Raw genomic sequence first — 24675 nt, 5'->3', positions numbered from 1 at the left:
GTGTCGCTACTCTGGTACAGATGTTGTGGTGCAGCTAAGATGTAGAAGCCCTGCACAGGTAGGGCCATAGTCGCAGGGCAGATGAAAGAGTTGGTAGATGGTATACAGTGCAGGATGTAGCAGAGCCATGTGCCAGGCGCAGGAGAAAGATGACAGACACAGTCGTGCAGTTCCTTTACCTGTACTTGGTAAGTGCCGTCCAGGACCCAGAGTACAGATGGAGAAGGAGTTGGTCAGCCTGGAAGCCAATTTGGAATTCTCTCTCTGCAGATAGGTAGTGTGGCCTCCGTTCTAGTGTTTATCTGAGGTACCCGCAGTGCTGAGTTCAATGAAGTTCCCCCTGTTGACTCTCTTTTGGACCTTTCTCGTATGGCAGGCAGCCGTAGCCTTTTCCTTCTGGCTCCCACACGTCGCTGCTGGGGCCTCCGAGCCATAGTTGTGTACAGAGCATTTACAACTGCTACTTCCTCCGGTTTCGGCTGCAGGAACGTCAGTGTCCCAACAAACTCGGAGACCGGAATCCGGATCATGCGCTCCAGCTAGGAGTGAGCCTTAACTCTGCTCATCCTCCAGCTCCCCTTCTCACATCCACACACTTGCCCTTCCCTTCACAGACTGCCCTAACTTACCTCCTCCTCACCACAGAGAGCAGCTCCTGAGCAGTCAGGTTCAGAGGTCTCCCTGCTGGCCTGGAGTGGAAAATGTGTTGTGTGTTGGTTTAACTGATAGAGAGATCCTTCGTTGCTCCCAAGCATGACATCACACTCCCTAGGAGGAAGGTAATGCCACTGTGGTGACCGTACTCCTGGTTCGCCACAAGTGCACTGATGCCCAGCCACTGCTAGATGATTCTGCTGGTACATTGACCCAGACCACTACATTCCCCTCGCACTCTACACAGCCAGAATCTGACCCTGATGAAACTCAGGTTACCCTTCCCATATACTGTACCACCTTACACGGTGACAAAGAGGAAGGTGCAGATGAAAGTGCAGGTTCGGCCCACCCGCCGTCAGACACACCGCCGTACTATGAGGGGCCCTGTGCCAGTGCCATCGCAGACGAGTGCCCCCCCCTGCTTGCTCAGGATCACAGCACTTGCAAAGTTGAAATACTTACCTCTCCCTGCTCCATTGCCATGACGTCTTCCGCGTTTCCTGACAGTGATATTCTGATCAGAGAGCGCAATGACATCACGTCTGTACGCCCAGACTAGTACAGGGTTTCCCTAGCGAGGAGACTTATTTGAGGAGACTTATTTAATTGTTTTTAATGTTGGGACAGTAATTTTTGGGGAGCACTATACTCTGGAGAATGATATATGTGGCCCACCATACACTGGAGCATTCCAAAGGTGGACATCAGACACTGGAGCAGCATTTACAGGGCCCATTATACACTAGAGCATTAGAAATGGGGCCCATTATATATGGAGCATTATTTAGGCCCATAAGACAGTGCAGCTTCATCCATGGGGACTAACATATACTGTAGCATTATGTGGAGCTCATCATATACTGTTTCAAACATTATATGGGACCAATGGTTCTGTATGGAGAAATATATGGGCTTCATTACTCTGTATAGCGCACTATGCGGTGGCCATAATCCTGTATGGACTAATATACTGTCCGTTTTTGGAGCTATTGGAGAATTTAAAATGGATATCAGTCATGAGATGTAAAAAGTGAAGTATTTTTTATTGTACTATACCGCTATTTCTCTGCCGTATCGGAGCATCATGAGTTGTGCTATGTGTTAAAGGGGCACTCTTTCGCCCAGGGCACAAGAAAACCTGGAGCCAGCCCTACCCCCCACAAATTTAGCCAAATAACCCCCTTTTTTCAGTGCGTAACTAGCATTATGAAGTAAATTAAGGTGGAAATGCTTCAGTAATAAGAATTGATGTTTTTGGCATTCAAAAGGGCACTGTAGGTGTGTTTCCTGTCCTCCACTCCCTGCCGACTTTGCTTCCCCATTGACTTGCATTGGGTTTCGTGTTTCAGTAGGCCTTTGACTTTTCACAATAATGGGCCGATTTCGTTCGACCCGACATTTGCGAAAGTCGGGTTTCGTGAAACTCGACTCGACCCGAAAAAAGGCAAAGTCGCTCATCTCTAGTTATGAAACAATAAACCCTATGAACTTTTAAAGGAACGTGCCTCCTGATTGACTCTCATGGCTCCTGAGCGAGTTGAATCCCTACAATTGGTGACAGACTGCGGGCAGCGGTTCCAAGAAGCACATGTTGCCGTACTGGCAGCTCTGAGCCAGGGGAGCAGACGGTCTGGAAAACCGTGAGTAATACTGACCGAGGTCAGAGAAAGTGACTGTATTGCTATAGGGTGCCTTTGTGGAGAAGAGGTATCCGAGGACCTGTGTGACTGACACAGATAATGGACTGGTGTTCATGTGGCACTGACCTGGGTCAGTGGGAAAAGACTGTGTACCTTGAGGGTTCAGTGAGCAAGGTCCTGGAGGGTCAGTGTTGGGAGGTTCTGGGAGAAGAATTGGATCCCTGGAGCACGTGGTATGACCTTGGACCTGGTGAGGCGTGAGTGTTGGGCAGTCTCAGGCGGAGACGGATGTCCTGAAGAGCACCCGCTGAGCCCCTGGACCTGGTGAGGCCGGTGTGTTGGGAATCCCTGGGAGGAGGGCCGCTCCCTGAATAGCACCCAGTGTGCCCTGTGTGTTGGATGGTCTCAGGCAGAGACGGTACGTCCTGAATAGCACACAGACAGGACATGTGAGTTTTTTGTGTGGTGTTTTTTTCTTTTCTCAACTCAGCCTGCGGTGGCCCAAATCGGGGTGGTGGCCCAGAAAGGGGTGGAGTCCCAGAAGGGGGAGGTGACCCAAATCGGGGTGGTAGCCCAAAAGGGGGTGGAGTCCCAAAAGGGGAGGTGACCCAAATTGGAGTGGTAACCCAAAAGGGGGTGGAGTACCAGAAGGGGGCATTGACCCAAATTGAGGTGGTAACCCAAAAAGAAGTAGAGTCCCAGAGGGGGGCGGCGACCCAAATTGGGGTGGTAACCCAAAAAGGGGTGGAGTTCCAGGAGGGGGTGGCGACCCAAATTGGGGTGGTTCAGGAAATGGCAGCACTGGTTGCCTTAGTGGGTATGTCTGGGGAACCACAGTGTGTGTGTATGTCTTTTGAGGAGTGCGGCATGTATTTTCTGGATATGATGGGCCACAGGTGTGTACCGTGATGCTGCACCGGGAAGGAGTCTCTGGTAGACTGGACTCAGAGAGTCAGGTGACTCTGACAGGAACTCCGCTCGTTTTATCTCTGACCGAGAAAAACGCCAGGGTTCGATGTAAACATGGGGTCACGGTGAACTATGCAGTAGGCAGAGTAATGTTCGAGGGGACCAAAGGTGGTGAGTGCCAAGGGGGCGGGATACCACGTGACTTAGTCTATGCCTTGGAGAGGGGCCGGGACTTTGTGTTGTTTGATGATGTATGGTCGAATGAGGAAGACGTTTCTACATTTGGATTAACAGGCATTGAGACGGTGACTGCTCCTGACGTGGACAGGTCAGAGGTAGAACTGACCAGAAGAAGTACATCTGCCCAACTGATGGACCTGACGTCTCGTGACAAGACAGATGGTGGGCTGGGAAATGAGGTGACTGGAGTGGACACACAGTCAGAGGGTAACTGGAGGGTTGACTCGGATGATCGGCGTGACTCAGACTCTAGGGGTGAGTGTGGCTCTGAGAGAGAAAGGGAACACAGACTAGATGACCTAGAGAAAGAAGTCTTCAAGCCCAAAGGTCACCTGGCAGCGTGGCAAGGTCTGAATAAGTCCCTCAGAGAAGAGGTAGGAGAACTAACAAAAACTGTAAGAGATCTTCTGCGGGAGAAGAAGTGGGACGATGACTTACTGTGGCCATGCCTGAATGAGGAACAGTGTGAAGACAAAAAGAAACTGATAAGTATGGAAGCAGAGGTGATTTGTTTGCAGACGGAGCTTGCTGCTGCAGAGTGTGCTAAAAGACAAGCACAGCAGGAAAGAGATGAACTGGCTGATGTGATTGCCAACAACAGAGGTGAAGGTGCTCTGGCTTTGGAAGAAAAGAGGCTGTTAGAGTCTCGCATTGTTCAGCTTGAAGAAGAAGTGGAGGAACAGCTTGATGCAGAAATTAAAGTGCGACAATCTGCTAGCAAACAAGTATGTCGTACAGAGAAAAAACTAAAGGTTGTACTAAGGCAAATGGATGATGAAAGGCGTTATTCTGAGCAGTACAAAGGCCTGGCGGAGGGAAATGATGTGCGTCTGAAACAGTTGAAACGCCAGCTGGAAGAAGCAGAGAAAGAGGCTCAACGTGCCAATACGTTGCACCGTAGATTACAGTGTGAACTGGAGGTTGCTATGGAGACAGCAGATGCAAAGAACTGTGAGGTTAAAGCACTGAAAAGTAAACTTAGATGTGGTGGGGTACCATTTCTTACAAGACGCTTAGAGAGAGAAATGATGGTGACTAACCAGTGTCTGACGACGCAGACAGACCGTGACTGGGGGGTCAAAGCCAATGACTGATATTCTGACCGCTGGAGGCGGGGAAGGTCTAACGTAGGAACGAGGCCGTATGACAGATGGAGACTGTTCTCTCGACCTGTGGGGCAAGGTGTAGTGAGTGCCCGGTCACGAGACCCTGGTGTGATGTTGTGTGTTCAGCCCCACAAGTTTGAACAAAGGGGGAGGTATGTGGTGCAGTGACCTCTATGTCCGCTAGGGGGCGCTGTGTGGGTGTCCTAGGATGGGCCTACAGTCATATCCATTGTAGTAATGGGTATAGGATGCTGAAGGATCGTTATGTATCTCAAGGTGGGTGGCCTTGAGATGAAGGCTTGCTTATGTGCTGATCAGCAGAGCTGATCTGTCGCTCCAATGTGTCAGGGAGAAGCCTTCAGATGATTGATGAGACGGGCGGGATCAGTCATCTACAAATCCACCCAGGGGTGTGTTTAAGAGTGTCATAATAAAGTATATGTGTATGAATGCTTGAAGGACCTGTGATGAGGTCATGGCCATGTGACCCGCTGGGCATGGCTATGGACCATATATGGTAACCAGAGTAGGTCACATGAGAGAGAGCGCATGGATCTGATTGGGCCATGTGGAAGGTCCCGGCAGGCCTATGTGGAGGTAGGTGTGCTAACTTCCTGAAGACCACGTGCTGAGGCTGCTGACCCGGTGAGGCCTGTGGATATTGGCTGTATGTGAGGACGGATAAGCCTCCTGTGTTTGCTGAGGCTCCAGGATTGAGCCTGAAATCATGGACACTTATGCTTGTTTTCGCCTGAGCTAAAGGCTATTCCTCCTGTTATGTGCTGCTTTATGGGTTATGAATAGAGTTGAGCGAAACGGGTTGAAAAATTTCAAAAGTCGCCGACTTTTGGCAAAGTCGGGTTTCATGAAACGAAACCCGACCCTAGGATGAGGTTGGCCACGAGGTCGGCGACTTACGCACCAAAGTTGCGTTTCAAAAGTTTGTTTTGCGCTCTTTTTCAGCCAATCAGGATCCACGGACACTGAGGGCAACGTGATGACATAGGCACGGGTCACCACCATCTTTCAGAAGGGCATGCAAGTGATTGGCTTGCTTTGGGGGGCGTCACAGGGGGTATAAAAGGGCGTGCACGCCGACCGCCATGTTACTCATGCTAATCTCAGAATAGGGAGAGCTGCTGATGATGATGATTTTGTAGGGAGAGCGTTAGGCAGGGAAGAAGACACCAAAAACTGCTTCTGCTGCTAGCGATTTTGCCTGTACAACACACCAGTCACTGTGTGTGCAGTGCAAGGGGAGGCTATATAGTGGTGTATCAGTGGTGTTGGTTGTTGGGCTGCCTTCTAAGGCTTCCTGACATTCCTGCATTGCTGTTTACCCACTGCTCCGCAAACTGCTTTTTTAAAAGCAATCCCAATTTTTTTTTTTGTCCTGCTGAGAAGAAAAAAAAACTGCTTCTGCTGCTAGCGATTTTGCCTGTACAACACATCAGTCACTGTGTGTGCAGTGCAAGGGGAGGCTATATAGTGGTGTATCAGTGGTGTTGGTTGTTGGGCTGCCTTCTAAGGCTTCCTGACATTCCTGCATTGCTGTTTAGCCACTGCTCCGCAAACTGCTTTTTTAAAAGCAATCCCAATTTTTTTTTTGTCCTGCTGAGAAGAAAAAAAAACTGCTTCTGCTGCTAGCGATTTTGCCTGTACAACACATCAGTCACTGTGTGTGCAGTGCAAGGGGAGGCTATATAGTGGTGTATCAGTGGTGTTGGTTGTTGGGCTGCCTTCTAAGGCTTCCTGACATTCCTGCATTGCTGTTTACCCACTGCTCCGCAAACTGCTTTTTTAAAAGCAATCCCAATTTTTTTTTTTTGTCCTGCTGAGGTACTGAGCATGCATTTTTTCACACCATACAGCAGTGTACGCTCCTCACACAGTACCGTGTAACGGCTGTTATCACAGCCACAGTGAAGCTATCAGTGTGTCACTCTGTGAGAATAAAACGAGGACATGTTCCGTTCTTACAGACCTGCACTCTAGGGAGATTCCTATTCTGCCCAATTCTACATACACCTTGTAGTTTGTGATACACTAGCCAATTTCTGCCTGTGACATAGCGCTGTGATATTCAGTGGGCCTCACACAATCCATAAGTGTCCAGTGTCCACAAGTGTGTGCAGAAATTCAAAATCTCCCTTATCCTCTAGTCACTTTGGTCACAGCTGTGCCATCGAGCCTGTCACATAGCGCTCAGATATTCATTGGGCCTCACACAATCCAAAAGTGTCCAGTGTCCACAAGTGTGTGCAGAAATTCAAAATCTCCCTTATCCTCTAGTCACTTTGGTCACAGGCACAGCTGTGCCATCGAGCCAGTCACATAGCGCTCAGATATCAGTGGGCCTCACACAATCCAAAAGTGTCCAGTGTCCACAAGTGTCTGCAGAAATTCAAAATCTCCCTTATCCTCTCGTCACTTTTTTCACAGCTGTGCCATCGAGCCTGTCACATAGCGCTCAGATATTCATTGGGCCTCACACAATCCAAAAGTGTCCAGTGTCCACAAGTGTCTGCTGAAATTCAAAATCTCACTTATCCTCTAGTCACTTTGGTCACAGCTGTGCCATCGAGCCTGTCACATAGCGCTCAGATATTCATTGTGCCTCACACAATCCAAAAGTGTCCAGTGTCCACAAGTGTGTGCAGAAATTCAAAATCTCCCTTATCCTCTAGTCACTTTGGTCACAGCTGTGCCATCGAGCCTGTCACATAGCGCTCAGATATCAGTGGGCCTCACACAATCGAAAAGTGTCCAGTGTCCACAAGTGTGTGCAGAAATTCAAAATCTCCCTTATCCTCTAGTCACTTTGGTCACAGCTGTGCCATCGAGCCTGTCACATAGCGCTCAGATATTCATTGGGCCTCACACAATCCAAAAGTGTCCAGTGTCCACAAGTGTCTGCAGAAATTCAAAATCTCGCCTGTCCTATAGACACCTTGTACCTTGTTTTACATTACTATATAGTTTGTTGGATTTTGTCTACATTTCTACCAAAAATGAGGAAGGCTGGTGGAAGAGGCCGTGGAATTGGGCGGGGTTGGCAGCTGGTAATGATGGTGTTGGTGGTGGATCTGATGGTAGTGGCAAGAGCAAAATAGGACCGAATGCAGGAGGTGTTGAGCCTGCGTCATCGTCTGGCTACATAAGGCCTCGAACGCTTAGTTTTCTAGGAGTTGGCAAACCGCTTTTAAAGCCAGAGCATCAGGAAAAAGTTTTGTCTTACATTGCTGACTCAGCCTCCAGCTCTATTGCCTCCTCTTCTTCAGTTGTAAAAAGTAAAAGCACTGAGTCGTCATTGGAGGCTCATGTTCATGAACCACACCTTTCCTTGTGTCCTTCACCCCAACCAAGATTGAAGGATGACGCAGGCCATACTACTGATTACTCCATGGAGCTGTTTTCACATACCATGCCTGGATTATCAAGTAAAATGGTGAATTACCCAGGCCAAGATAAATCTGACATGGAGTTCACTGATGCACAGCCGCTGATGGATGATTCTGCTGGTACATTCACTCAGAGCACTACATTGTCCTCGCAGTGTACAGAGCCAGATTCTGACCCTGATGAGACTCAGGTGCCCCTTCCCGCACACTATACCACCATACACGGTGACACAGAGGAAGGTGCAAATGATATAGAAGAGGAGGTGATGGATGACCCAGTTGTTGACCCAGATTGGCATCCATTGGGGGAAGAGGGTGCTGCTTCCAATAGCTCAGATGAGGAGCATCCACAGCAGACATCGACATCGCAACAGCTGTTATCTGGCAGGCCCGGAGTACTCCAAAGACAGGTTCCAAACATCAAAAGAGTTGCTGGACAGCTTGTCCAGAGGGTCAAAAGATCACAGTGTGCTAGGCCGCAAAATGTCTGCCAAAGTAGGAAGAGTGCAGTGTGGCACTTTTTTGAACAAAATCCTCATGATCAGGCCAAGGTTATCTGTAAGAAGTGCGCAAAGACCTTTAGCCGAGGGAAAAATCTGAAAAATTTGAATACCAGTTGCATGCTTAGACATTTAACCAGCATGCACTTGCAAGCGTGGACACAACACCAAACCTCAAGTGCCACATGTGCAACTGATCACAACGAAGGTAGTCAGCAACGCTACATTGTTTCCCCCACTGTAAGCCCACCGGTTAGCACAGCAGCAAATGTTGAGGTGTCGTTGCAAGGCCACAGCAGTCAGGGAATCCCACTGATATATCAACGAAAGACTGATTCTAGGCCATCAGAAAGAACACCAACTCCATCACCATCATCAACCCTCTCTCAGTCCGCCCTGTCCACCGCTACTTCCACCATATGCAGCTCTCAAGTCCAGCTCACCCTCCCAGACACTATGAGTAGGTCAAGAAAGTACTCAGTCTCTCATCCGCGTACACTGGGTTTGAACGCCCACATTGCCAAACTAGTCTCGTTTGAGATGATGCCCTTTCGGTTGGTGGAAAGCGCAGCTTTCCGCGAACTCATGGCCTATGCAGTACCACGCTATGACCTACCCAGTCGCCACTTCTTCTCTCGCAAAGCCATCCCAGCCCTCCACCATCATGTGAAAGACCGCATTGTCCATGCACTCAAGCAGTCAGTGAGCGGAAAGGTGCACCTCACAACTGATGCATGGTCCAGTCGGCATGGCCAGGGCCGTTACGTGTCCATCACTGCGCACTGGGTTAATGTGGTGGATGCAGGGTCCACAGGGGACAGCGGTGGTGGGACAGTGCTGCCTAGCCCACGGTATAGGAAACAGTTGGCTGTAGGCGTTCGACCCTCCTCCTCCTCCTCCTCCAGAAGCGAAAGCTCGTCCACAGAGCTCAGTCGTACGAGCACTCCATCTGCAGCTGCCACTGTTGCACACGATGTGTCCCCCTATCGAGCAGCTAGTGGAAAGCGTCAGCAGGCAGTGTTGCAGATGATGTGTTTGGGCGACAGACACACCGCCGAGGTGCTGGCCGAGTACTTTCAGCGACAAACTGAGTCATGGCTGGGCAGTGTACATCTTGAGGCAGGCAAGGTAGTTAGTGATAACGGGCGTAATTTTGTGGCAGCCATAGCCCTTTCAAAACTCAGCCACATACCTTGCTTGGCTCACACCTTGAACCTGGTGGTGCAGTGCTTCCTCAAAAATTATCCGGAGTTAACAGCCCTGCTCCAGAAGGTGCGAAGACTGTGCGCGCACATCCGCCGGTCGCCTGTACACTCCGTTCGTATGCAGAAGCTGCAGCGATTGCTCCACCTTCCCAACCACCGCCTCATTATCGACATTGCAACAAGGTGGAACTCCACCCTGCACATGGTGGAGCGGCTGTGCGAGCAGAGGCAGGCCATAATGCATTTGTGGGAGGATACACGGCCAGGCACTTTGAGAGCAGACATGGAGTTGACCGGTGTGCAGTGGTCGAAGCTGAAAGACCTCTGTAAAGTCCTTCAGTGTTTTGAGGAATGCACACGGCTGGTAAGTGCAGACGACGCCATCCTAAGCATGAGCATCCCACTTATGCGTCTGCTCATGCAAACTTTGACGCACCTTAAGGAGCAGGCTTCTGCAGCCAATGTTGATGAGGAGGAAGAGGAGGAGAGAATCCTTGATGACATTCAGCCATTGTCTGCTCAGGGACCTCTCCTGAACGAGGTGGAGGAAGAAGAGGAGGAGGAGGAGGATGATGGGGATGATTACTTAGGGGAGGAGGATGCATCTCATGGGGCAAGTGAAAATGTTGGCGTGGCAAGGTCTGGTACAGGGTTTGTGCGTGACTGGAGGGATGTGGATTTGCCAGAAAGTGCTCCTCCAACCAGCACTCACAGTGCATCATTGACACCGGGAACATTGGCCCACATGTCAGATTATGCCATGCAGATCCTAAAAAGGGACCCCCGCATTGCCAAAATGATGAACGATGACGACTACTGGTTGGCCAGCATCCTGGATCCACTCTATAAAGGCAAATTACAAAACATCATGCCACAGGAGAACCTTGACCTAATATTGGCTAATAAACAAGCAACTCTGGTAAATCAGTTGCTTGAGGCATTCCCAGCACACAGCAGCGGTGATGATTCTCACACGAGCCGTACGGGCCGGGGGCAGCTTGGCAGAGGTGTTCGTGGTGCACACAGCAGAAGTGGCGTTGGAGACAGGGGTTTCATGACAATGTTGTGGACTGATTTTTCAAGTACCGCTCACACAACTGGTAATACTGCATCGATGGAAAGTGACAGGAGACAGCAGTTGTCAACTATGGTTACAAACTACTTTTCCTCCCATATCGATGTTCTCCCACACAGGTCATTCCCCTTTGACTTGTGTGCCGCTAAACTGGACACCTGGCCTGAATTGGCACAATATGCCTTACAGGAGCTCGCTTGCCCAGCTGCAAGTGTGCTATCGGAAAGAGTCTTCAGTGCAGCTGGATCAATCCTGACAGAAAAAAGGACCCGTCTGTCAACCCAAAATGTGGATGATCTAACCTTCATTAAAATGAACCACGCATGGGTTTCCAAGGATTTTGTCCCACCTTCCCCTGATGACACATAGGGTGACAGAAAAATGGCTTGCTTTGGTCCACCTCTTCCTGGGACTTGACCTATTTCACCTTTTGCATCAGCTGAATGTCCAACATCAACATATGCCACTTTCTAAAACTCCCTAACTGTGCTGCCTCCCCCCCCATGGCTGGGGTCACCACCTAGTGCACGACGCCGTGCGAGTGCAGTTGCCCTGGACAGGTGGGTAGGCCGACTCTTGGGCGCGGGCACTGGCACAGGGTCCTTCATAGTGCAATCAAGTGTCTCTGACGGTGGTGGTGCACATCCGCCGTCAGACACACCGCCGTACTATGAGGGGCCCAGTGCCAGTACCGACGCCCACGAGTGGGCCCCCCTTGCTTGGGCAGGGCCCCAGCATTTGCAATCTTTACCTCTCCCTGCTCCTCCGCTGTGTAGTCTGGGCCGTCAAATCCATACTGTGCCTGACACCGTCTGAGCCTGCCTCCTGATGTATAGACATATATTTTGAATGTGTACGCTATCCATACGTGTTATCCGGGGATACGGTACCCTTTCTAACCTTTGTGCAATCACGTGCAATCCATACTGGGCCTAACACCGTCTGAGCCTGCCTCCTGATGTATAGACATATATTTTGAATGTGTACGCTATCCATACATGTTATCCGGGGAAACGGTACAATTTCTAACCTTTGTGCAATCACGTGCAATCCATACTGGGCCTAACACCATCTGAGCCTGCCTCCTGATGTATAGACATATATTTTGAATGTGTACGCTATCCATACATGTTATCCGGGGAAACGGTACCCTTTCTAACCTTTGTGCAATCACGTGCAATCCATACTGGGCCTAACACCGTCTGAGCCTGCCTCCTGATGTATAGACATATATTTTGAATGTGTACGCTATCCATACATGTTATCTGGGGATACGGTACCCTTTCTAACCTTTGTGCAATCACGTGCAATCCATACTGGGCCTAACACCGTCTGAGCCTGCCTCCTGATGTATAGACATATATTTTGAATGTGTACGCTATCCATAAATGTTATCTGGGGATACGGTCCCCTTTCTAACCTTTGTGCAATCACGTGCAATCCATACTGGGCGTGAGAACGGCTGGCGAGCTGTTAAGCAAGCTACAGCACCTGTGGTTTGCACACGTAAGTTTTTCATTTTTTCAGGAATGACGGTTAGGCCTAATTCCGGAACTGCGGTTGACCTGCACTTACTGGGAAATCATTGTTCGCGGGTAACAATTGTAATCAGTGATCCCCATCACTAACGTTGTTCAGCGGGTTATCTGCACCTGTAAGCGACAAACGCTGGCCTTTTCAGTGTAGCGCACATGCAGCCACGGACATGTAAGGGCATGTCACACCAGTTATTGGCCAATCTCATGTGCCAGAGCCTCACGTGTCCCTCTAGTAAGCCGGACTCGGACCGCAGGGCATGACGGAGTCTCGTTCATTAACGGAATTAAGCTTGCAATGTGTGCATCTGTTCTGTAGCTGGCATGGTTGAGGTTTCCCAGGTGGAGTCGAATTTAACCGTAGGCTCCACTCCTGGTGGTGCCCTTCTGGACATTCCTTTAAGGTTCAGCTTTGCAACCATACTGCCCACGTAAAACAAACACTTTGCCTTCATGAACGCTGTTTGGAGGGTCATGATTCGTGGGAATAACGCCGCCCAATCAGTTAACCTGCTAGAGAGATCGTTCGTTGCTCCCAAGCATGACATCACACTCCCTAGGAAGAAGGTAATGCCACTGTGGCGACCGTACTCCTGGGGGCGACACAAGTGCACTGATGCCCAGCCACTGCTCGATGAATCTGCTGGTACATTGACCCAGACCACTACATTCCCCTCGCACGCTACACGACCTGAATCTGACCCTGATGAAACTCAGGTTACCCTTCCCATATACAGTTCCATCTTACACGGTGACAAAGAGGAAGCTGCAGATGAAAGTGCAGGTTCGGCCCACCCGCCATCAGACACACCACCGTACTATCAGGGGCCCTGTGCCAGTGCCGTTGCCAACGAGTGGGCCCCCCCTGCTTGCTCAGGATCACAGCACTTGCAAAGTTGAAATACTGTGCAGTGAGATGGAAGATGGGGACGACGAGGAGTCCAGACAAGTACAGGGATTCCCTAGCGAGGAGACTTATTTGATTGTTTTCAATGTTGGGACAGCAATTTTTGGGGAGCACTATACTCTGGAGAATGATAGATGGGGCCCACCATACACTGGAACAATCCAAAGGTGGACATCAGACACTGGAGCAGCATTTACAGGGCCCATTATACACTAGAGCATTAGAAATGGGGCCCATTATGTTTGGAGCATTATTTGGGCCCATAAGACAGTGGAGCTTCATCCATGGGGACCAACATATACTGTAGCATTATGTGGAGCTCATCATATACTGTTTCAAACATTATATGGGACCAATGATTCTGTATGGAGAAATAGATGGGCCTCGTCATGAGATGTAAAAAGTGAAGTATTTTTCATTGTACTATACCGCTATTTCTCTGCCGTATCGGAGCATGATGAGTTGTGGTATGTGTTAAAGGGGCGCTCTTTCGCCCAGGGCACATGAAAACCTGCAGCCAGCCCTCCCCCCCACAACTTTAGCCAAATAACCCCCATTTTTCAGTGCGTAACTTGTATTATGAAGTTAATTAAGGTTGACAAGCTTAAGTAAGAAGAATTGATGCTTTTGGCATTCAAATGGGCACTGTAGGTGTGTTTCCTGTCCTCCTCTCAATGCCGACTTTTATTCCCCATTGACTTACATTGGGTTTCGTGTTTCGGGACAACCCCGACTTTTCCCTATAATCGGACGATCTTGCTCGATCCGACTTTTGGAAAAGTCGGGTTTCACGAAACGAAACTCGACCCTAAAAAACCAAAAGTCGCTCAACTCTAGTTATGAAGCAATAAACCCTAAGAACTTTTAAAGGAACGTGCCTCTTGATTGACTCCCGTGGCTCCTGAGCGAGTTGAATCCCTACAATATATACCGTTGAACTTGGTTTCTGTGATACTTTGTTGGTTTGAAATACCAAAATTTGTCCTGCTGCAGGTGTACAAATTTGGTCCTTTGGTACTCGGTCCTCAGATGCTATTTCTCCCGGTGTGGCATCTTTGCCTTGTACCAGCACGTGTCTAGGAACAGCACCTGCACCTTTACCAATGCAGGTAATGGGATTATCCACATAGTGACCAACATGTGGACAAGCGCTTGTCTCCAGAGATGCTACATTTCCCTGGTGGCACAATGGGTTGACATTGTGGATGACAAGGCTGAGTCTCACCCTGGCACCCTGGCACAGCATGTGAGCTACTGACACCATGGATTGCTGGCCCTACTTTATCCACCTCCTACACCAGTTCCTGCACCCCCTCCAGCTCCTCCCCATTGTCCATTGCCGATGTGCTATCTCAGAGCACATTGTCCACATCAGCCAGAAGCTGGAAGCGCTGCAGCACTGCCTCAGTGAAGCAGCAACAGACTCTGCGGAAGATAGTATGTCTAGGAGACAAACTGCACACCGAGTTATCTAAAGGAATAACAGACCAGACAGACCTGTGGCTCTTGCTGCTGAATCTACAACCAGGCATGGTCATGTGCGATATTGGGCATAACCTGGTGGCAGTTGTGAAGCTTGGCAAGCTCACACATGTACCATGCTTAACACACGTGCTGTAGTTCATGCAAGTGCCAGATCGCCGACTGGTGTGCGATATGACCACACACTGGAATGCCACACTGCACATGCTGGCAAGGCTTTGTGAGCAGGAGAGGCCAGTTGTGGAATACCAGCTGTTATATGCCTGTTGATATTCTGGTCAGCCTCTGCACATAACAACTGAAAATTGAGCATAAATGTCTGACATTTGTGTGGTTCGCTAAGACTTTGAGGACTCCACAAAGATGGTGAGTGGTAATGATGCTATCATCAGCGTAACAATCCCGCTTCTACGCCAACTTAAATGGTCACTGCTGGCAATTAAATATGAAGTTTTGCATGCAGACCAGGTGGAGACTGAGGAAGATATGAGACAGGGAGATACTACCCAGCCCAGCCTCATCTCATCTGATCAGCGTAGATTGGTTAACAATGAGGAGGTGTAAGATGAGGAACAGGAGCTGATGCAAAAGAGGCTAGCACCAACACAAGCTTTATCTAGTCACTCCTACATTGATGGACTAAGAAGGGAAATGAGGAGGAAGAAATGAAGGAGGAGATGGAGAGTAGTCATCATGGTGGAGACAGTGAAGTGTTGACTGTAGGGACCTTGGCACATATTGAAGACTTTATGTAACACTGCCTTTCCCATGACCCTCATGTTACTTTCATCTTGGCCAAAAAAAAGAGTACTGGTTGTCCACACTGCTAGACCAGCACAAGGAGAATATTGCATCTCTTCTTCCTGAGGCATAGAGGTCTTCTAAAATGGTGCTATACCAGAAGGCCATTGTGGAAAATATGTTGAAAAAGTTTGCAACAGACAATGCTAACAGCAGGGGGCAAGCTTCTTTGCACAACCGAGGAGGAGAGGCGAAGAAGACACACCAGGTACAGCAGAGGCAGGGACACACTGTTAAATTCTTATGCCAATTTCATGACACCCTCCCAGAGTCCATGCCCTGATGACTGCATATTTTTTTCAAGGAGGGAAAAGTTTTTAAAGATGGTCAAGCAATACCTGGCTGACAAAACCAGCATACTTCCTAATTCCTCTGCGACCATCAGCTATTGGTATCAAAGATGGACACCTGGCATGAGCTTTCCCCTTGGAAGTGTTGGGCTGCCCTGCCACTAGCGTCTTGTATGAGAGGGTTTGTAGTGCCACCAGGGGGTCATAACCGATAGGCACTTTTGCCAACAAAGACATTCAACAAAGCCTGGATTAGACCCAACTTTTCCACACCACCAGATGCCAGCAACACATAAAGTTCTTTTAATGCTGAATATTTGAGTGAGGCCAACCAGTTGTTGCCTTCTAGGGTCTAGGGATGACTGATTAACCCTACATATAATTTTTTCCTGGCCTTGAACTCTGTGCAAAGCCTTGTAGAAGTACCACTCTTCGTTTTGCAAATCCTCTTGTTCTCTCTTCTAACTTTTGAAATATAAAGTCATTAGCAAGAGAATATAATTTTCTATGTCCATTACTTTTGCCTGAGAGAGATTCCCAACAAATATCTGGATAGTTAAAATCTCCCATGATCACTGTGTAATACTATCTTGAGAACAGAGACATCTGATCTAAAAATGTATGTCCGTCATGGATATCTTCAGTCTGCCCAGGTGGCCAATAGTAAACACCTACAATAGTGTCCTTTCTGTTCTTCGCTCCTCGTATTCTTACCCAAACGGTTACTACGGGGCTACCATTTTCTGCAGCTTGGATCTCTGTGAAGATAGGAAAATGTATAACATAAAATGGAACTCCTCCTCCCCTCATGATAATCCTGTTTCTAATAAATAAGTTGTAGCCTTCAAGGTTTATATTCCAATCGTGTCTATCATCCAACCAAATTTCTGTGGTGCCTATGACATCATATCTCTCTCTTCCTGTGTTAGCAGCTCCAATTCTCCTTGTTTGTTTCTCATGTTCTGTGTATTTGTATAGACACATTTTAGTTTGTAGTCGGTTTCTCTTGCTCCTCTACATGCATTCAGATGATGACACTGCTTGTAATTTTTGGCAGGCTTTGCACTGTGTGCAGACATTTTATGAGTTTAGGAGTAACACAACAATACTTTTTTCATAATATTTGAATGAGGCACTACAATTCATGCCTTCAGGGGTGTATGGATGACACTGCTTGTAATTTTTGGCAAGATTTGCAAAGCCTTTATGAGTCTAGGAGTACCACTACATTATAATTTGAATAGAATGTGTATGAGGCCTATCTTTATGTCTAATACAGGGTGTGTTTGAATCCCCCTGAGTCCCCAATTTTTGGCACTTCTTGCTTCCCTCAAAAAATTACACTAACATTTCCAATTTTTTAATAAAAATGCTATTTTTTACTTAAATTATTTTTTAAATCCTTTTTTAATTTTAAGACACAGAAAAAACACACAGTATGACAAATGTGCATAAATACTCTATTGTAAAATATATGTAACAGTAAGCAGCAAGTGCTAGTAAGTGATGATAACAAAAACAGGGTATTTAGTTGAACCGTTTTTTGCAAAAAATGTATACCAAGCCACTCCACCACGTCACGGTAACCCTTCTCGGAGCAGTCCTATCTAATGTCCAATTAGGAAAAAAAAAAATAATCCTGGCAAAGAGCAAACAGATGAACGGCATACTAGGGCACACAAATCACCACATTAACAGACGGAGCTATTTATCTGAAGTATTGCGGTATATATTTCAGTCAAAAAACGGAGGTGCTTGCATGAAAAAACATGAATATTTCAATGTGAAGCAAAAAAAAAAAAGGAAAAATATGCAGCACTCACCGATATAGCTGAAAAACTATGCGTCTTTATTTCACATAAATTCCATCAATAGTTATGTGGACATGCAGGACGTTAGAGGAATGCTAGGGGAGGGAGGTGCCGGACAACGGCCGTTTCGCGATTACTCGCTTCTACGGGTCCAGGTGAAGCGAGTAATCACGAAATGGCCGTTGTCCGGCACCTCCCTCCCCTAGCATTCATCTAACGTCCTGCATGTCCACATAACTACTGATGGAATTTATGTGAAATAAAGACGCACAGTTTTTCAGCTATATCGGTGAGTGCTGCATATTTTTCCTTTTTTTTTTTTGCATCACGTTGAAAAAAATAATAATACAATTCAGAAAGATGGGAAAAAAAAATATTTTTAGCAAACCTCTTTAATGCATGTCTTATGGTAAGGCCGAAGTCACACTAGCGATAAAATCGGACGAATGCAATGCGATAAAAAAATGCATTGCATTCGTCCCAATGTTATTCTATGTTGCTGCTCCCATCATGCGTTTTTTTATCACATCCGTTCCTCGAACCAAGACAATCGCAGCATGCTGCGATTGTCACCGATTTTCGGATCGGATTCGACAATGCAAGTCTATGGATGCGATTAAAAAACGCATTGAAAACGCACCACACGTGTGACTTGCGATTAAATCGCAAGACTTCTTCTGGTCAACAGGAAAGAGCATCAGACATTGGCATTGAATGTCAATTTGATGCTTAGATGCGAATAAAATCGGTTCATCACTGGAAAATGGGATGACAGATGGATCCCTGGACAAGAATTCTTTGTGCGATTTCGTACCGTTAAAATGGGACCGATTTTTTAATGGTTGTGTCTGACTCCAGCCTAAGGCTTAAATTATCTGGAGTTTTATGAATTAGGTTATTAGGCTCCATTCAGTGGTTATTTTTGTAAATCATATTTTTATCTGTATAGACTTAAAAATTCAAAATTATGGTCAGTATTTGATATACTTTTGATGCTTACCACAATTACAAAAATGTTTTTTTTCTTTGTGGTAAGCACCTTCTAGCATTCCTTTACAGATACCATTAATTTAAATCCTGTATTGCTATTGTTCCTAGCTGTACATTTACCAGATATTAAAAATGTTCCACAATGGTGGATATATATAGCAAGACATTGTTATGACAAATGTACTAGCTTCAAATTCCATTTCATATGTGTATGCAAAAATCTGTATATTAAAACTTGTCATTATAGCATTATATACCTAGTAACATATAAGTCATAACTAGTGATAAGTGGATTGTTTGGGATTTTAATTTGTCAGATTCGCCCTATTTTTCCCAGAGATTTAATTTGCAGTGGACTGAATCATTCTTATTATACTCTGTGGTCTCTCTGGACCCCAGAACATAATAAATGTAAAAAAATAATATTACTTTACCGCTCACCTCTCCGGACACCCCATGGCTTGCTGTCCGCATCTCCAGCCTATTCATTATAGACCAGAGCATCCAGCCCGGTAACTTTGCATTTTTAAATTTTGGCGCATGCCATGATGTCAAAACATTGCAATCTTACATTGTGCAGTTTCCATGGAAGCCTGGTCATATCCAGGGGTCCTGGCTTATAATGAAGACGCAGAAGATATGGTGCGATGGTGGAAAGACCAGAAGGCAAGTAGAGAGAGAAGCAGGAAGGCTGGAGTGGTGAGCGGTGAGGTGAGTATTAGTTTTTGTTTTGTTGTTTTTACCATTTACTTGCCCCAAATGGCTTACCAAAGTGGCTGCTGGGCATTTTTTTGTGATCTTCGCAAACTGAATTGCAAAATGTTTGAAATTCAAATAAAACTCCATCTTCATTGAATTGATCTGCTTATCTCTAGTCCTAACAGTAGTTATTGTTGAACCTAAAGGTAAACTGCATTTCTATGTGGAATTAGATTATGGAACAATACATAGTGACAAACTTAAAAAGGTGAAAAAACACAGTCCATCTTTAACTCCTCTTCCAACAGTATTGATCTAACTAAAAGTAAAAAAAAAATGAAGATGCCAAAAAATGCAAATTGGAACATGAGTATTTCCCAACTCCAATTAGGTAACTAGATTAGTTCCCGAAATTGATGACTATTCTTATTAATCTACTGTAGTACTTGTAATTGTGTTTATTCCACAATGGCTCTTGTGTTCTGTAGTGCTAGTTATGGTTCGTAAGCTTTCAAGTCGTATGTCTATATAAATGTAGATTACTTAGCTATAGATTTCTTGTTATGTGGATTAGATGGATTCTCTAGACTTTACAGCAAGGGACAAGACATTTCACATTAATCATTTGCTTTTTTCTCTCTTTTACAGTTTCACTCTGCAGTGAAAAGGATTCAAGTTTACCGACCAGGGTTCAATTATACATTTGCTCACATTTGCATGTTGAGCAATGAGAAAACCTGCATAGTGGATGATATAATACATATTTTGGAAGAACTGAAAGCAGCTCGCTCTTCAAATCGAACAAACTTTGTCATTACCTACCCCATCACACAGTTAAAGGATGGCAGAGAAGTTTACAATGGGCATCAGTTGGGAGGTGTCACCGTGCACAGCAAAGATCGAGTTAAGTCTGCAGAGGCCATTCAGCTCACGTATTATCTGCAGGCAATCAACTCTATCAATGAAATGGTGGCTGAAAAGTGGGAATCTATTTTCTGCGAGACTGTAGAAAGCTTTCAAAGGTTAAATAGAGAGGTCAAAATGTACCCTTTCACGTCTTCATCTCTAGGCGAAGATTTTCAGAAAACCAGCAAGGTTGCAGAACGTTACCTGATCACAAGTCTTATCTTAGTTGTTTCATTGGCCATCTTGTGCTGTTCCATGCAGGACTGTGTTCGAAGTAAACCTTGGCTTGGTCTACTAGGACTTATGACAGTCACTCTTTCCACTCTCACTGCTGCAGGGATCATCAATTTGACAGGAGGAAAATATAATTCAACCTTCCTAGGAATTCCATTCATCATGCTAGGTAAACTATTTTTTTTTAACAGTGTTCAGAAATACAAGTGTGGAGTATGGGTAATAGCTGGATAAGTATGAGTTTGAAAAAGTTCAGAATATAGTAAAGTGCACCACATTTGCTTCAAGTCAACGTTTTCATTTCAATATGCTGCTTCATTAAAGAAACACTGCCATCAAATTTTTTTATCCTCTTAATAGACTGCAGTCATCATATTATATAACAGTTAATTTTTCTTTTTTCCATAATGTCTATGACATCACGTGAGTAAAAACAGTCTAGCTGAATTTTTTTAGCCTCTGCATAGAAACAGGAAGTCTCTTTATCCTGCATGAGTCATCATTAGAAAACTATGATTCTACATCTTTGTAAGTCCCTGGCAGCCCAGCTCCACCGCCTCTTCAACATCTGACCCAGCTACTCAGTTCATCCCTCTGCCAGGGATCTAGCTGTGATATGAGAATTGTAGTTCTCATGATGAATCATGCGGGGAAAAGAGACCTAGTTCCTTTATAGAGCTTAGAAGGATTGAGCTAGTCTGTTTTTCAACACATGATATCATAGACCTAATGGCTAAGAGAAGAATTGACTACTTAAAAGGTCAAAGTGAGCAATATATTGATAGGAAAAAACTTTGATAAGAGTGCTTCTTTAAGAAGTGGCATATTATAGAGCAGGAGCAGCTGAGCAGGTGGGAAATAGTGATCAGTTGATATTTTTCTGCCCTTTCTATCAGTAATTCAATAGAGTGACAGCAAATGCTTAACCCTAGGTCAGATGCATCTCTAGCACTCCCGAGTTCAGGCGCAGTGAGCCTGACAGGCACAGATTAGAAATCAGCCTATAATATCTAATTATCTCAATTTCTGGGCTCTAAGAGTAATCAGTGACCTTCATAGGGATGCATTAAAAGAAAGTACATAAAATATTGTGCAAAATATCCGCAACCTTTGCATTACTCATTTTTAAAGTGATCAAAATAAACAACTGTGATGAAAAAAACCCTAGAAAGTGTGAATCTTCAAAACTGAGGATCTTAATGCGCAATGAGCCTGAAAGGACACAAAAAGATGTTGGTGAAAGTTCTTGTGGGGGGTTGAAGCAGCACCTAAAGGTAAGAAAGAACTGGAAAGGGCGGATCCCCTGCCTCCTCAGAGAGGAGGGGGAATAAAAAATGTGTGAGATGTGCCTGTCAGGCCTATTGCACCTGATGCAAGGTTAAATTGTAAAATCTTTATGCATGTCATGTTTTCAATGTTGTGACATGATCACAAAAGGTCTACTTCTGCTTTTAAACAAGTAAAAGTAGTGTGCAATCTCCCCCACTTCAAAAGGGGTTGGCTGGCACAGTACCTAAAGAGAATTTGTCAGCAGGACTTCACATTGCCAAGTATTTATATGTGCATGTAGCTCTTTCAAAGATAAGTCCAGCAATATCTTTACATGGCCAGTCCTTTCCTCCATTAATGAAATATCTGTATTTGAATTGATTAACAAATGAGGCTGATGAACTATTGCAGATATGAAGCATCTATCACTCCAGCTCTATTTTCCCGCCCAGTGCCACCCCCTTCTGCATGACTGATGACTCCTTTACCTGAAGTCACATGGCACACAGGCTGTCAGTCAAGCGGGAGGGAAAAGAGCTGGAGTGACAAAGGCATCAGATCTCTAATAGTCCTTCAGCCTCAATTGTTAATCAATTCAAACCTCAGTTTCTCAGTAATAGAGGAATGGATTGGCCATGAAAAGGTCCCGCTGGACTTGTCCTTGAAAGAGCTTCATCCGCATATAACTAGTTGGGTGTGAAATCCTACTGACAGGTTCTCTTTAAACTAAGTCAGTCTTCTTTAGCTCTGCATCAATTAAGCTAAGGAAGGGAAGTGAAGATTATATGGGGGTAATCACTTATATTAATTGACCAGGGATGCTAATGCCATGCTTACAGATATGTCATGAATAACAGGAATCATGATATCCGAGTGCAGTGCGATGTTTCACAGGCACCCACAGATTTATATGGGTGCGTGCATTCCAAATTTGGCATGCAATCGCAGCATGTTGTGACTTTTTTACCTGTCCAAACACGATCAGATCGGAGCAGGAAAAAATACGCCACTGAGAACAGTAGCACAGGATTAAATTGATGCAAATGCAATCCGATTTAATCGCAATTGGGAGCAAGCACTAGTGTGATATTATCAGTCCCACTCACCTCCCAATATAGAAATGTGTGGTACCAGACTATTTAAAGTTCAAGATCTACATTCAGAAATTACAGAAGTAATATTTTTGCATGAAGAGCTTAGTTATATAAAATAAATGTCTGCTGCCTAGGAGTGTTGCCTGTGTGTGCTTCTTAGTATCTACTTGGCTGCCAAATCTCTTGGCAGGTGGATTTTGAAATTACACCCTTTGACACATTGCATCTTGTAATGTCTTATGATCACTGATCACATTGCTCTGGAAACTGTATTAGCCACATTAAATCTTGCAGAAGGGTTGAGTTTGAAAATTAGGTAACTAGACATTTTCTGAGCAGGATGAAAAAAAGGATTTATTATGAAATCCCTGAACATCAACTACCAGAAAATACCAGAAATTAGATTCAAATTCCTTCCAAATTGATTATCCCCAACAATTCAGTATAGTAAAGCCTTAAAGGGAATCTGTCACCTATTTTTTTGAGCATCAGCTGTCGGCTCTGCCATCAGGGGCTTATCTACAGCATTCTGTAATGCTGTAGATAAGCCCCCGATGTAACCTGAAAGATAAGAAAAATGTTATATTATACTCACCCAGGGGAGGTCCGGGTCTGGTTTTGGTCCGATGGGTGTCACGGTCCAGTGCCTCCCACCTTCTAATGGTGACTTCCTCTTCTTTGCTTCCCGTCGTGGCTCCTGCGCAGGCATACTGCTTTGCCCTGTTGAGCGCAGAGCAGAGTCCTGCAGTGCGCAAGCGCCGGACCTCTCCCAGCGCCTGCGCACTGCAGTACTCTGCTCTGCCCTCAACAAGAGCCACAATGGGAAGCAAAAAAGAGGACGTCACCGTTAGAAGACACGAGGCTCCGGACCGAACAGCGACACCCATCGGACCAAAACCATTTTTCTTATCTTTTAGGTTACTTCGGGGGTTTATCTACAGCATTACAGAATGCTGTAGATAAGCCCCTGATGGTGGTGCCGGCAGATGATACTCAAAAAAATAGGTGACAGATTCCCTTTAATGATCCAAATGTACAGGAGTAACACAGCAAATAAAGTGGATGAGTCAGGTCTTCTATACTATACATGAGAACAGCATAGGATAGAGCAGAGATGATTCCTGGAGACAAACAGTTTTCTGACATTTATAATGCTGTTTTAGTAATAGCAGAAGTCATAGAGAATATCTATGAAATTTGCTTCGGTTTTTCCACATAAAGCTTTTTCTGAATTAGTCTTGACACCTGCACTGCTGTATGTACTACTTCACTTGAAACGTAAGAGTTAGACATGAAGCTGGTCCATCCCAATATTGAGTACATTTAACACATCTAGGCTTCATAGAGTGCTGAGTCTATATGAGCATAATGTTTATTACTCATTGTACTTATTAGATCGAGATTGGCGTACCATCATGATTATGTGGTTTGAATGCAATTGCCCGATACTTATGTTCTGCAGGCAGCTAAGTCAATACCAGATGAGACAGATTAGTCAGCTCTCACCATAAAGTATACCTGAATGCTCAGTGTTTGGGCCTGTTCAGATGACTATTTAAATTGGACGAGTGCTATCTGTGGTTGTGACAGATCACATTCGTACCCATGTTATTCTATGTGGCTGTGCATATGAAAAAAAATTGCAGCATGAACAATTTGCTTTCTAGAATAGGATAGTACTTGCTCATTAATGAAAAAAATCAGACAGCACTCAGATGACATCCAAGTACACTCCAATTTTTACGGACTGACATAATGGAGAAGGTGGGGAAATTTTTTTTTCTCTCCACCTTCAATAAAGTCGGATTTCACTGTGATTAAACTCTGATCAGAGTCTGATTAGCAGAAACAGATCGATTTTCTCAGATGGAGAGAAAATGGTCATCTGCACTTACCCTGCCCTGCGTCTCAGTCCAAGGAAAAA

At 45.7% G+C, this 24675-nt stretch overlaps 1 protein-coding gene across 1 annotated transcript in view; it reads left to right on the top strand.

The window, feature by feature from the left end:
* Positions 1-24675, top strand: part of PTCHD1 (patched domain containing 1) — a 331170-nt gene that overhangs the window by 107020 nt on the left and 199475 nt on the right. The window contains exon 3 of the mRNA XM_073565832.1: positions 19897-20557. Coding sequence (XP_073421933.1) covers positions 19897-20557 — 661 coding nt within the window. The remainder of the gene's footprint in view (positions 1-19896; positions 20558-24675) is intronic.

Source organism: Dendrobates tinctorius, unplaced genomic scaffold (genome assembly GCF_039654945.1).
Source record: "Dendrobates tinctorius isolate UK_male_01 unplaced genomic scaffold, ASM3965494v1 ptg000016l, whole genome shotgun sequence".
In the NCBI taxonomy this organism is placed as follows: Eukaryota; Metazoa; Chordata; class Amphibia; order Anura; family Dendrobatidae; genus Dendrobates; species Dendrobates tinctorius.
Note: the sequence above shows the minus strand (reverse complement) of the source record. Positions and strands in the feature narration are given on the sequence as shown.